We start from the raw sequence: 14,565 nt of genomic DNA, 5'->3' as shown, positions 1-14,565 counted from the left end.
ATACACACACACACACACACACACACACACACACACACACACACACACACACACACACACACACACACACACACACACACACACACACACACACACACACTAAGCAGCCTTAGGAACAATTAGGCCCCATTAAAAAAAAATAGTTTCTCATCCTTGAGATCAGAAAAAAAGTGATGAGGGATTTTTTTTCTTAGAAACAGAGAAGAAACAATACAGTAAAATTCTGACGTTGGGAAATTCCCCTTGTAATATGAATTAACATAAGTTTATGGCACTCAGTTCACATCATTCTCAAGGATTCACAGCCTGGTTCTTCTCTACTGAAGCTCGTGGCCATCAGCAAGACAAGATTGATTTATTTTTTTAATTGAACACAATAAAACAGTATCGAAAAACATACATCATCTATACATTTTCATACAATAAAAGCGTCAAAATACAGAGAGATATAAGGTAAGAATTACAAAACAAAAAGAAGAAAGAAATGCAAGGATGACCTAGAAAGTAACATCTTGGGTATAATTCAAATATACGGATAAATTACAGTTTCTTGGAGTTAAGAAGACTGTGTCGGAAAATGGAGCGCTTGTGGAAATCCACGCACCTTGAGGTCCATAGGCTACATCTCAGGGACCTTATTTCCATGTTAAATGATGCATTAAGAGAGGCAAGATCTAAATATTTACATCGCCTGATAATGTCCAATAAGGGAAATCCGAAGGTGCTTTTTAACACAATTAACTCTCTCGTGTCCCATGCTGCCTCTGCAACCTCTGAGCTTTGTAAAGCAGATGGCACTGACTTCTTGGAGTTCTTTGTTGATAAGGTCACACACATAAAAAATACCTTTACTGACCCCTTGTGGTCTGGCCCAGTCCGGCCTGAACTGCCATTACAGGTCTGGTCGTCTTTCAGCCGAGTGTCACTAGAAGACATTGCAGCAGTTGCAACTAAAATGAACCTGACCTCATGCCCATTTGATGTCCTTCCCTCCAAGCTTTTCTTAGATACTTTTGACTCAATCGGGCCATGGGTCATGAAAATGTTCAACATGTCCCTGTCATCCGGTCTCTTTCCTAGCTCAGTGGTCCCCATATTTAAAAAGGGGGACCAGAGAGTGTGTGCCAAATACAGGGGCATCACACTACTCAGCCTCCCTGGTAAAGTCTACTCCAGGGTGCAGGAAAGGAGGGTCTGGCCAATAATCAAACCTCTGACTGAAGAGGAACAATGCAGGATCCGTCCTGTCCGTGGAACAACCGATCAGCTCTTTACTCTCACAAGGATCCTGGAGGGTGCCTGAGAGTTTGCCCACCCAGTCTACATGTGTTTTGTGGACTTGGAGAAGGCGTATGATCGGGTACCCCGGGAGATACTGTGGGAGGTGCTGCGGGAGTATGAAGTGAGGGGGTCCCTTCTCAGGGCCATCCAATCTCTGTACTCACAAAGCGAGAGCTGTGTTCGGGGGCTCGGCAGTAAGTCGGACTCTCTCTCTCTCTCTCTCTCTCTCTCTCTAAATAAGACACTTGAAGGAGCACCATACACTCATTGTGGAGATTTCACACTTTTTATCTCAGTGGTCGAGGCAGAACATTGGTGGTTCAAGGCCACTGCTGCCCCGTACTCCATGTGATATGACGGTGCATCAGGAAGTGCATCCAGCGTAAAAAACGGAGACCCCGAGTGAAAAAAGGGAGAAGACAACAACAATAAAAATAACAAATTTAAAAAAAAAAATTAAAATAAAATAAAATAACATACAGAATTAAGGTTAATCCTTGTTATTATTGTTTGGTAAAGCAGCCAATTTTTTTTTAACATTTCCTATTCCAAACACTTTTCATGCCAGTCTAGTAAGTATGTTTTTGTACTTAATAAAATTGTAGTTTAATTATTCTTCACATTTCTTTCTACAATATACCATATCTAATCTGATAAACATGGAAAGAAAAATATCACACCAATTTTTTATGTACAAAAATATACTTCACTTCATGTTTCACTGCACCTTTTTTTCTCCTTTGCCAGAATGTCATGTTTTTAGTGTGTAAATATTTTGTAATTCATCATATGTAGCATTGTGACTGGCCCCAGAGGACCTTTACGGCTCTTCATGCTCAGCATCTGAGGCCAGGAACTGTTGTGGGGGTCACACGGCGTGTTTGACTTTGCGTGCATGTTTGACCTAAGCACTGGGCGTGGTTACCTGTCTCAGGTCGTCCAGATGCGCCTCCACACCTGTGGGCAGTTGGATCTTCATCACTGTGAGACTGGACTCTGTCATCATCTCATTAGGAGGAGGTTTATACCTGAAACACCCAGACAAAGACAAGTGAAACATTTTCAGCGATGAATCACATCTCAGAACCAAGAGTTGGTTTTGCTGTCTCACTTTGCACAGGCGACCAGGTGAGGAGAGCTCATGCTGGAAGCTGCAGAACACAACAAACATGACAATTACAAATAAAGAACGGATTCATGGGGGCAGATCCAAGAGTAACAGCACGCAGCCTACAGGGGGCGATGCAGCTGAGTCAGCTGGTCCAACACTTATTTTATAAAATAAAATGTTGAGTTTTATTTTCTGAGTGTGTGTGAACACACGTTTGTTTTTAACAATGTGAAACTTTGACAAGGTTTGGAGAGAAAAGTTGAAATGATGACGGACGATCAACGCGCAGCAACGTGTGACCTTCGACAGTCAGGTGATTTCTTTACGACACCCCCTATAGGCCAAAACCAGTTATTTTGTGTCTCCCCTCATAGGCTAAGGTAAAGAACAAACGTAAACAGATGAATACTTACTGCCAGAGGTGTCCGGGCCGTTAACCTCAATGCTGAGGTCAAAGTTACAGTTGGTGTCAGTCAGAGTTGTCTGATAGTAAACCGTCTTCAGCTGAAACACAACGACTCAGCGTTAAATCAAACCCGCTGATCATCATCATCGACGCATCAAACCCGCTCATCATCATCATCGACGCATCAAACCCGCTCATCATCATCATCGACGCATCAAACCCGCTCATCATCATCATCGACGCATCAAACCCGCTCATCATCATCATCGACGCATCAAACCCGCTCATCATCTTCATCGACGCATCAAACCCGCTCATCATCATCATCGATGCATCAAACCCGCTCATCATCATCATCATCGACGCATCAAACCCGCTCATCATCATCATTGCATCAAACCCGCTGATCATCATCGAAGCATCAAACCCTCATCATCGACACATCAAACCCGATCATCATCATCATCATCAATGCATCAAACCCGCTGATCATCATCATCATCGACGGATCAAACCCGCTGATCATCAGCATCGCATCAAACCCGCTGATCATCATCATCATCGACGGATCAAACCCGCTGATCATCAGCATCGCATCAAACCCGCTGATCATCATCATCATCATTGCATCAAACCCGCTGATCATCATCATCGCATCAAACCCGCTGATCATCATCGACACATCAAACCCGATCATCATCATCATCATCAATGCATCAAACCCGCTGATCATCATCATCATCGACGGATCAAACCCGCTGATCATCAGCATCGCATCAAACCCGCTGATCATCATCATCATCGACGGATCAAACCCGCTGATCATCAGCATCGCATCAAACCCGCTGATCATCATCATCATCATTGCATCAAACCCGCTGATCATCATCATCGCATCAAACCCGCTGATCATCATCATCATCATTGCATCAAACCCGCTGATCATCATCATCATTGCATCAAACCCGCTCATCATCATCATCTCCGCATCAAACCCGTTCATCATCATTAATTTTTTTTTCATTTAATTTGAACTGAATTTATTGGGCACATATACGAGGTCTGTCAATAAAGTAACGGTCCTTTTTATTTTTTTCAAAAACTATATGGATTTCATTCATATGTTTTTACGTCAGACATGCTTGAACCCTCGTGCACATGCGTGAGTTTTTCCACGCCTGTCGGTTACGTCATTCGCCTGTGAGCACGCCTTGGGAAGGAGTGGTCCGCCCCCTCCTTGGATTTTCATTGTCTGGAAATGGCGGAAAGAAAAGGACTTTTTTTCCATCAGAATTTTTTCAGAAGCTGTTAGAGACAGGCACCTGGAAACCATTTGAAAAATTTATCTGGCTTTTGGTGAAAATTTTACGGGCTTCACAGAGAATAAGGACTGTTACTACAGCTTTAAGGACTGCTTTAAGGATGCTCGGCGCGCTGCGCTCCGAGTTGCAACGACGAGGCACAAATCACCGGATCATTTCTAAACAGATGGCTCTGTGGATACGAGACCGTCGTGTGCTCTTTCTCTGGTTATCACAAGAGCTGGACATCAGCCATTTTCTGGCAGATTTCACTTTTAACAAGAGATTTTGTCATGGAAAGCCGCGCGGAGGCTTCACGTGTCACGACCGATTTGCTGATGGAGTGAGACAAAGGAACACCTCCGTTTCGGCGTGTCAGAGGACAAGTTTGGACATGCCTATCTCGGCTTTCAATGCTTACCAGTCCAGTAAGTATCAGAGAAATTGTGGAGAGCTGGGCATGTCCAAACTTGTCCTCTGACATGCCGAAATGGAGGTGTTCCTTTGTCTCGCTCCTTCAGCAAATCGGTCGTGACGCGCGAAGCCTCCGCGCGGCTTTCCATGACAAAATCTCTTGTTAAAAGTGAAATCTGCCGGAAAATGGCTGATGTCCAGCTCTTGTGATAACCAGAGAAAGAGCACACGATGGTCTCGTATCCACAGAGCCATCCGTTTAGATATGATCCGGTGGTTTGTGCCTCGTCGTCGCAGCTTGGAGCGCGGCGCGCCGAGCGTCCTTAAAGCTGTCCTTAAAGCTGTCCTTAAAGCTGTAGTAGCAGTCCTTATTCTCTGTGAAGCCCGTAAAATTTTCACCGAAACAGCTCCTATTACGTACTCGTTACCACCGTACATTTTCAGTAGTAAGGATTCAAGTGTAGCAGATTCTTCATACAACACACAAACCCATCCTGTTTCATCAGATACATATACAGAGAACACCATTTCTTTATGTAAATATTTGAACCGGTTAATATTTGGACATCGTTTGAGTTCCTCAGGTAGATTATTCCATTTTTGGGGCCACAAATGGAGACACAGAAGCATTTCCTGGTCGTCCGAACACCCACAATTTTAAAATGATACAAACCCCTTAAATTATATATTCCTTCTCTTTGTGTAAAAAAAAAAAAAAAATCTTTAATTCTAAATGGCATTTGCTTATTTCTCACTTTGTACATCAATTGTTCAGTCTTGAACGTTATCATAGAGTTTTAATATCTTCAATTTAATGAACATTGGGTTGGTATGATCCCGATACCCTGCACTGTGAATTATTTTTAATGCTCTTTTTTGAAGGATGAATAATGGTTGCACTGTAGTTTTATAGTTATTGCCCCAGACTTCAGCGCAATAAGTCAAATCAAAGTGCAGTACAGAGTGTGTAGTGATTTGCCATCAAGAATGTGCTTAGCCTTATTTAAAACTGCAATACTTTTTGATACTTTCTTTTGAATATGTTGAATATGAGCTTTCCAGTTGATTCTTTCATCAATCACACCTAACAACTTATTCTCTTTGACACGTTCTATGATTACCCTTTCTATATTTAACTGTATTTGTGCATCTTTTTTTGTGTGTCGCTCAGAAACCAGGCTCAGAAATGGTTCTTCTAGATCTTCAAAAAGCCTTTGATACTGTGGATCACAGTATTCTCTTATGTAAACTGAAGCCATTGGGCTTCAGGAGTCTGATAACTGGTTTAGAGCCTGCTTGGGGAATAGGCTGCAGCAAGGTGAGATTGCTGACATATCTTCAGCCCCTGCTAGCATGACCTGTGGGGGTCCCCCAAGGATCCATATTAGGTCCTCTGCTGTTCTTGGTTTACGTCAACGACATGCCTTCAGCTGTCACTGTAAGCTACTGTTGAATGCAGACGATTCAGCTCTCCTTGTTTCTGGCAAAGATGTTGTTTCCAGACAGTAACTTCTGTCTTCCGAATTGCAGTTAGTCAGTCAATCAATCAATCAATCAATCAGCATTTATTTATAGAGCGCTTTACAGCACCAACTGGTGTCCAAAGCACTTAACATTAAAAACACAAATTCACAAAAATAAAACACATATACAATACATTTTTTAAACAGCACGTAAATACAGAACATGTTAGTCCATGAATGGTTGGTGGACAACCGTCTTGGGAAGTCAGAATCCATATTATTTGTCTCAAAGCGCCAACTCAGTGGTAATGACTCGATAGACGTCACTTGGGATGGCCACATTTTAGCCAGTAAAACCAAATAACAGACTCAGTAATTCACAAATCCAGTTTTAAAGTTTTTGTTTTGCCAGAGCAGACATTTGGACCCTGAAAAAAACCCTACTGATTTCTGCACTGATTCAGTGTCACTATGACTATGGCAGCACGTCTTGGTACTCTGGTCTTACCAAGAAGTTTCAAAATCATCTGCAAACGACCCAGAACAAAATGGTTTGAGACATCCTCAATGTCCCTCCCAGGACCCACACAGGGGATGCTGAGTTTGACAGGTCAAAGTTCTTCCAGTAAGTCTCAGTTAAACAGTTAAAAATTAACTTGGTGCATAATATTATTCATGGTACGGCCCCGAACTATTTCTCATCTTCCTTTTGTCTAAATTCTTCTTGCCACAGTACTTACTTAGGGCCTCACTCTCTCATTATTTATCCTGTAAAACCCTTCAGACAGACTGGTGCCGTGACCTGGAACGGTATTAGTCAATTAGCATTAAGACAAGTTTTAAAAGATGGTTAAAGTCATTTTTATTCAGTCAGCTAAGGGAAGAGGAACTCAACCCTTTTTTTGTTTTCAATGTGATCTTTAGTCCAAAAGACGAGCGTATCGTCTACTACATTATTTTCTAGTCCAAATCTCTGCTAAATTTGTTGTCGTCTGCAAGGATACAGTTGCTATTTATTATCCGATGGCCATATTTGATGCATCTGTCTATCTGTCTGTCTGTCTGTGCTCAGCATAACTCCAGTCCTGTTACTGCCAAAGTTTTCAAATGCACAGGGAACTTTCTTGGGACACAGACCTTGGACAAGTTCAAAGATGGCTAACCTTGACATATTTTAAGAGGTTAAAATGTAACATTTTGTTTCAATCTGTTTTTGAGCGGCGGGGGATGACAGCCAATCAGAGTAGAGCTGCATCGTGACATCAGTGGCTGGTCTCTTCAAAATCACGTCATGTGCTTATATATATGTTTCTCATATATTATCTAAAAGCTAGCGAGAAATAAACACTTCTAAAACTGAAAACATTGTTTTTGGAACCTAATAACACCTCTGAAGTGATTTACAAGACATTTCAAGGGCGTTAGCACGGGAGGTGGGAGGTGATGGTCTAGTGCAGGGGTGGGCAACTTGTTCCAGAAAGGGCCAAGAGGGTGCAGGTTTTCTTTGCAGCCACTGACTCCACCAGGTGATTATAATTTACCTATTGTTAGGAAAATTACCTAAAACTCTGACACAGACAAGAAATGAGCCACCAGGGGAAACAGGTTTCAGTTTCTAAGATCTTTTGTTATTTAAAGCTTTAAAGGTAGATGTCATACAGAGTGTAGGTCTGAAGACAAAATATGAGTACATTCAGTTTTCATGCCACTTATATACAGTCCGAAGGTGTTCCAAAAACCATTCAATGAAATCATTTGATAGTATAAGACAGTCAGTCTCAAAGTTTATTGCTGGTCATTCATTATACACTGATGACTTTCTTTCATTCACCCTATTGACGTTTCAAATCCCGCAAAACCTCAGCGAGGCCGCCACGCTGCGAGATCTCAGTAACATTGAGAACTGCATTGAGACGCTCTGATCACGCTGCACTTTAACCACTGTACACAGACAACACCATTAACATCGCAACATAAAACTATTTTTATATTGTGCCTAAAACTCTCATGAATATATTCTCTGGGTTTATAGACGTTGTTATTGTGTTTATTGTATGTAAACATGTGAGAATCACAGTCTGTCTCTCCGTTATTTTCAGTGGGAGCTGCTGTGAGCTACAATCGCTTCCTGATCATGTCGTTCTGAGGGAAAGTGAAGTTTGCTCTTTAACGTCTTGATTATTGTTTTTTACAACACTGTTTGTCCTCTTTGTTCCAGACTAATATATATATAATATGTCTGAAATTCGGTTTGCGCTTATTAAATTCCACGCAGATTAAACGTAACAGACACGGATTATTCGTTATAATTGTTTTAGCAAGTTTTCAGGGTATCATGCAGCAGTCTCTTATTAACGTGATGAAAAACATAAAAAAATTACATTTTTGTAGTATAATATTCATTTACAATTGTCATCATGTGGATTCTATATTGTTTTGACTGCAGCGACTCTCTGGCGCGCAAGGGACTATGGGATACGTCAATAGGGTGAATGTTCATCATGCACTGATTGAATCATGTCTCGTCTCATCACATAGCATAAGACAATCAGTCTCATATGTCTCGCCTCATCAATCTTATCTGTGCTCTTTCCTCTTCCATGGCATTGTTCAATCAATTACTAAGAATTATAATGGTAAATATATTTGACAAAGCTTTAACAAGATTAACTCTTATAACAGTTATATTATTGGTATCCCAGTGTAAACGATATACCGTATATGTAATTAATTATACATTTATTGCTACTTACATTACTTGATGAGATTCTAGTGTCTGACATGTAATCTGTACATGTTCAATTGAGCTCCTCAGTGTTGTCAAGTTTTAGCCACACAAGGACCACAATGTATCCTTGATATACGAGGTCTATGATGAAAAAAGCGGTCCTTTTATTTATTTTTTTTTTCAAAAAATAAATGGATTTGATTCATATGTTTTTACGTCAGACATGCTTGAACCCTCGTGCGCATGCGTGAGTTTTTTCACGCGTGTCGGTGACGTCATTCGCCTGTGGGCAGGCCTTGAGTGAGGAGTGCTCCACCCCGCCCGTCAGAATCTCTTTGTCTGAATAGCCGCTGCGGACGGCACGCGTTGCTTTATCACCATTTTTTCTGGACTTGTGAGGGATATCCGAGTGGACACTATTGGAGAAATTAAGCTGGTTTTCGGTGAAAAGTTTAACGGCTGATGAGAGATTATGGGGTGTTTCTGTCGCTGTAAGGACTTCCCACGGAGCGGGACATCGTGCAGCGCTTCCAGGCACCATCGTCGGCCTGTTTCAAGCTGAAAACATCCTAATTTAAGGCTTAATTCACCCAGGACGTCGTGAGAGAACAGAGAAGATTCAGAAGAGGCCAGCATGAGGACTTTATCAATTAATCAATTTTATTTATATAGCGCCAAATCACAACAAACAGTTGCCCCAAGGCGCTTTATATTGTAAGGCAAGGCCATACAATAATTACAGAAAAACCCCAACGGTCAAAACGACCCCCTGTGAGCAAGCACTTGGCAACAGTGGGAAGGAAAAACTCCCTTTTAACAGGAAGAAACCTCCAGCAGAACCAGGCTCAGGGAGGGGCAGTCTTCTGCTGGGACTGGTTGGGGCTGAGGGAGAGAACCAGGAAAAAGACATGCTGTGGAGGGGAGCAGAGATCAATCACTAATGATTAAATGCAGAGTGGTGCATACAGAGCAAAAAGAGAAAGAAACACTCAGTGCATCATGGGAACCCCCCAGCAGTCTAAGTCTATAGCAGCATAACTAAGGGATGGTTCAGGGTCACCTGATCCAGCCCTAACTATAAGCTTTAGCAAAAAGGAAAGTTTTAAGCCTAATCTTAAAAGTAGAGAGGGTGTCTGTCTCCCTGATCTGAATTGGGAGCTGGTTCCACAGGAGAGGAGCCTGAAAGCTGAAGGCTCTGCCTCCCATTCTACTCTTACAAACCCTAGGAACTACAAGTAAACCTGCAGTCTGAGAGTGAAGCGCTCTATTGGGGTGATATGGTACTATGAGGTCCCTAAGATAAGATGGGACCTGATTATTCAAAACCTTATAAGTAAGAAGAAGAATTTTAAATTCTATTCTAGAATTAACAGGAAGCCAATGAAGAGAGGCCAATATGGGTGAGATATGCTCTCTCCTTCTAGTCCCTGTTAGTACTCTAGCTGCAGCATTTTGAATTAACTGAAGGCTTTTCAGGGAACTTTTAGGACAACCTGATAATAATGAATTACAATAGTCCAGCCTAGAGGAAATAAATGCATGAATTAGTTTTTCAGCATCACTCTGAGACAAAACCTTTCTGATTTTAGAGATATTGCGCAAATGCAAAAAAGCAGTCCTACATATTTGTTTAATATGCGCATTGAATGACATATCCTGATCAAAAATGACTCCAAGATTTCTCACATTATTACTAGAGGTCAGGGTAATGCCATCCAGAGTAAGGATCTGGTTAGACACCATGTTTCTAAGATTTGTGGGGCCAAGTACAATAACTTCAGTTTTATCTGAGTTTAAAAGCAGGAAATTAGAGGTCATCCATGTCTTTATGTCTGTAAGACAATCCTGCAGTTTAGCTAATTGGTGTGTGTCCTCTGGCTTCATGGATAGATAAAGCTGGGTATCATCTGCGTAACAATGAAAATTTAAGCAATGCCGTCTAATAATACTGCCTAAGGGAAACATGTATAAAGTGAATAAAACTGGTCCTAGCACAGAACCTTGTGGAACTCCATAATTAACCTTAGTCTGTGAAGAAGATTCCCCATTTACATGAACAAATTGTAATCTATTAGATAAATATGATTCAAACCACCGCAGCGCAGTGCCTTTAATACCTATGGCATGCTCTAATCTCTGTAATAAAATTTTATGGTCAACAGTATCAAAAGCAGCACTGAGGTCTAACAGAACAAGCACAGAGATGAGTCCACTGTCCGAAGCCATAAGAAGATCATTTGTAACCTTCACTAATGCTGTTTCTGTACTATGATGAATTCTAAAACCTGACTGAAACTCTTCAAATAGACCATTCCTCTGCAGATGATCAGTTAGCTGTTTTACAACTACCCTTTCAAGAATTTTTGAGAGAAAAGGAAGGTTGGAGATTGGCCTATAATTAGCTAAGATAGCTGGGTCAAGTGATGGCTTTTTAAGTAATGGTTTAATTACTGCCACCTTAAAAGCCTGTGGTACATAGCCAACTAATAAAGATAGATTGATCATATTTAAGATCGAAGCATTAAATAATGGTAGGGCTTCCTTGAGCAGCCTGGTAGGAATGGGGTCTAATAGACATGTTGATGGTTTGGAGGAAGTAACTAATGAAAATAACTCAGACAGAACAATCGGAGAGAAAGAGTCTAGGCATCACTGAAAGCATCCAAAGAGAACGATATGTCTTTGGGATGGTTATGAGTAATTTTTTCTCTAATAGTTAAAATTTTATTAGCAAAGAAAGTCATGAAGTCATTACTAGTTAAAGTTAAAGGAATACTCAGCTCAATAGAGCTCTGACTCTGTCAGACTCTTAGTCCACTTTATGCGGACATTCCACTGTTTAAGGACATTTTGTAATGAAAGACGTGCGCACAAATTCGCCGAGTCGTCACGGAAACGACTCGGCGAATTTGCGAATCTGTGTGCGCCGCGACAGGAAAAACACCTCCGTGTTGAAAACCATTTGTAAAATTCAGGCGGCTTTTGATGGCTTTCAACAAGTGAGTAACTGAGAAATTGTTTAACAGCTTGGGCATGTTCCAACTTGCCCGTTAAGATTTCCAACGGAGGTGTTTTTCCTGTCGCGACCCCCCGCGGTCGGGTCCGGCCGGACATGACTCTGCCCGCACGTTCTTTCATTACAAAATGTCCGTTAACAATGGAATGTCAATCAATCAATCAATCAATTTTTTTTTTATATAGCGCCAAATCACAACAAACAGTTGCCCCAAGGCGCTTTATATTGTAAGGCAAGGCCATACAATAATGATGTAAAACCCCAACGGTCAAAACGACCCCCTGTGAGCAAGCACTTGGCTACAGTGGGAAGGAAAAACTCCCTTTTAACAGGAAGAAACCTCCAGCAGAACCAGGCTCAGGGAGGGGCAGTCTTCTGCTGGGACTGGTTGGGGCTGAGGGAGAGAACCAGGAAAAAGACATGCTGTGGAGGGGAGCAGAGATCGATCACTAATGATTAAATGCAGAGTGGTGCATACAGAGCAAAAAGAGAAAGAAACAGTGCATCATGGGAACCCCCCAGCAGTCTACGTCTATAGCAGCATAACTAAGGGATGGTTCAGGGTCACCTGATCCAGCCCTAACTATAAGCTTTAGCAAAAAGGAAAGTTTTAAGCCTAATCTTAAAAGTAGAGAGGGTGTCTGTCTCCCTGATCTGAATTGGGAGCTGGTTCCACAGGAGAGGAGCCTGAAAGCTGAAGGCTCTGCCTCCCATTCTACTCTTACAAACCCTAGGAACTACAAGTAAGCCTGCAGTCTGAGAGCGAAGCGCTCTATTGGGGTGATATGGTACTATGAGGTCCCTAAGATAAGATGGGACCTGATTATTCAAAACCTTATAAGTAAGAAGAAGAATTTTAAATTCTATTCTAGAATTAACAGGAAGCCAATGAAGAGAGGCCAATATGGGTGAGATATGCTCTCTCCTTCTAGTCCCCGTCAGCACTCTAGCTGCAGCATTTTGAATTAACTGAAGGCTTTTTAGGGAACTTTTAGGACAACCTGATAATAATGAATTACAATAGTCCAGCCTAGAGGAAATAAATGCATGAATTAGTTTTTCAGCATCACTCTGAGACAAGACCTTTCTGATTTTAGAGATATTGCGTAAATGCAAAAAAGCAGTCCTACATATTTGTTTAATATGCGCTTTGAATGACATATCCTGATCAAAAATGACTCCAAGATTTCTCACAGTATTACTAGAGGTCAGGGTAATGCCATCCAGAGTAAGGATCTGGTTAGACACCATGTTTCTAAGATTTGTGGGGCCAAGAACAATAACTTCAGTTTTATCTGAGTTTAAAAGCAGGAAATTAGAGGTCATCCATGTCTTTATGTCTGTAAGACAATCCTGCAGTTTAGCTAATTGGTGTGTGTCCTCTGGCTTCATGGATAGATAAAGCTGGGTATCATCTGCGTAACAATGAAAATTTAAGCAATACCGTCTAATAATACTGCCTAAGGGAAGCATATATAAAGTGAATAAAATTGGTCCTAGCACAGAACCTTGTGGAACTCCATAATTAACTTTAGTCTGTGAAGAAGATTCCCCATTTACATGAACAAATTGTAATCTATTAGACAAATATGATTCAAACCACCGCAGCGCAGTGCCTTTAATACCTATGGCATGCTCTAATCTCTGTAATAAAATTTTATGGTCAACAGTATCAAAAGCAGCACTGAGGTCTAACAGAACAAGCACAGAGATGAGTCCACTGTCCGAGGCCATAAGAAGATCATTTGTAACCTTCACTAATGCTGTTTCTGTACTATGATGAATTCTAAAACCTGACTGAAACTCTTCAAATAGACCATTCCTCTGCAGATGATCAGTTAGCTGTTTTACAACTACCCTTTCAAGAATTTTTGAGAGAAAAGGAAGGTTGGAGATTGGCCTATAATTAGCTAAGATAGCTGGGTCAAGTGATGGCTTTTTAAGTAATGGTTTAATTACTGCCACCTTAAAAGCCTGTGGTACATAGCCAACTAACAAAGATAGATTGATCATATTTAAGATCGAAGCATTAAATAATGGTAGGGCTTCCTTGAGCAGCCTGGTAGGAATGGGGTCTAATAAACATGTTGATGGTTTGGATGAAGTAACTAATGAAAATAACTCAGACAGAACAATCGGAGAGAAAGAGTCTAACCAAATACCGGCATCACTGAAAGCAGCCAAAGATAACGATACGTCTTTGGGATGGTTATGAGTAATTTTTTCTCTAATAGTTAAAATTTTGTTAGCAAAGAAAGTCATGAACTCATTACTAGTTAAAGATAATGGAATACTCAGCTCAATAGAGCTCTGACTCTTTGTCAGCCTGGCTACAGTGCTGAAAAGAAACCTGGGGTTGTTCTTATTTTCTTCAATTAGTGATGAGTAGAAAGATGTCCTAGCTTTACGGAGGGCTTTTTTATAGAGCAACAGACTCTTTTTCCAGGCTAAGTGAAGATCTTCTAAATTAGTGAGACGCCATTTCCTCTCCAACTTACGGGTTATCTGCTTTAAGCTACGAGTTTGAGAGTTATACCATGGAGTCAGACACTTCTGATTTAAAGCTCTCTTTTTCAGAGGAGCTACAGCATCCAAAGTTGTCTTCAATGAGGATGTAAAACTATTGACGAGATACTCTATCTCCCTTACAGAGTTTAGGTAGCTACTCTGCACTGTGTTGTTATATGGCATTAGAGAACATAAAGAAGGAATCATATCCTTAAACCTAGTTACAGCGCTTTCTGAAAGACTTCTAGTGTAATGAAACTTATTCCCTACTGCTGGGTAGTCCATCAGAGTAAATGTAAATGTTATTAAAAAATGATCAGACAGAAGGGAGTTTTCA

The 14,565-nt window shown here is 41.1% G+C and overlaps 1 protein-coding gene across 1 annotated transcript in view; it reads right to left on the bottom strand.

Annotated features, from left to right (window-relative positions):
- Positions 1–14,565, bottom strand: part of c5 (complement component 5) — a 94,410-nt gene that overhangs the window by 36,062 nt on the left and 43,783 nt on the right. The window contains exons 24-26 of the mRNA XM_034165217.1: positions 2,806–2,896; positions 2,393–2,432; positions 2,207–2,309 (exon numbers count right to left, since the gene is read on the bottom strand). Of these exons, the coding sequence (XP_034021108.1) occupies positions 2,207–2,309; positions 2,393–2,432; positions 2,806–2,896 (234 nt within the window). The remainder of the gene's footprint in view (positions 1–2,206; positions 2,310–2,392; positions 2,433–2,805; positions 2,897–14,565) is intronic.

Source organism: Thalassophryne amazonica, unplaced genomic scaffold, assembly GCF_902500255.1.
Source record: "Thalassophryne amazonica unplaced genomic scaffold, fThaAma1.1, whole genome shotgun sequence".
In the NCBI taxonomy this organism is placed as follows: domain Eukaryota; kingdom Metazoa; phylum Chordata; class Actinopteri; order Batrachoidiformes; family Batrachoididae; genus Thalassophryne; species Thalassophryne amazonica.
The sequence above is the reverse complement of the archived record's forward strand: the minus strand, read 5'-3'. Positions and strand labels throughout refer to the sequence as shown.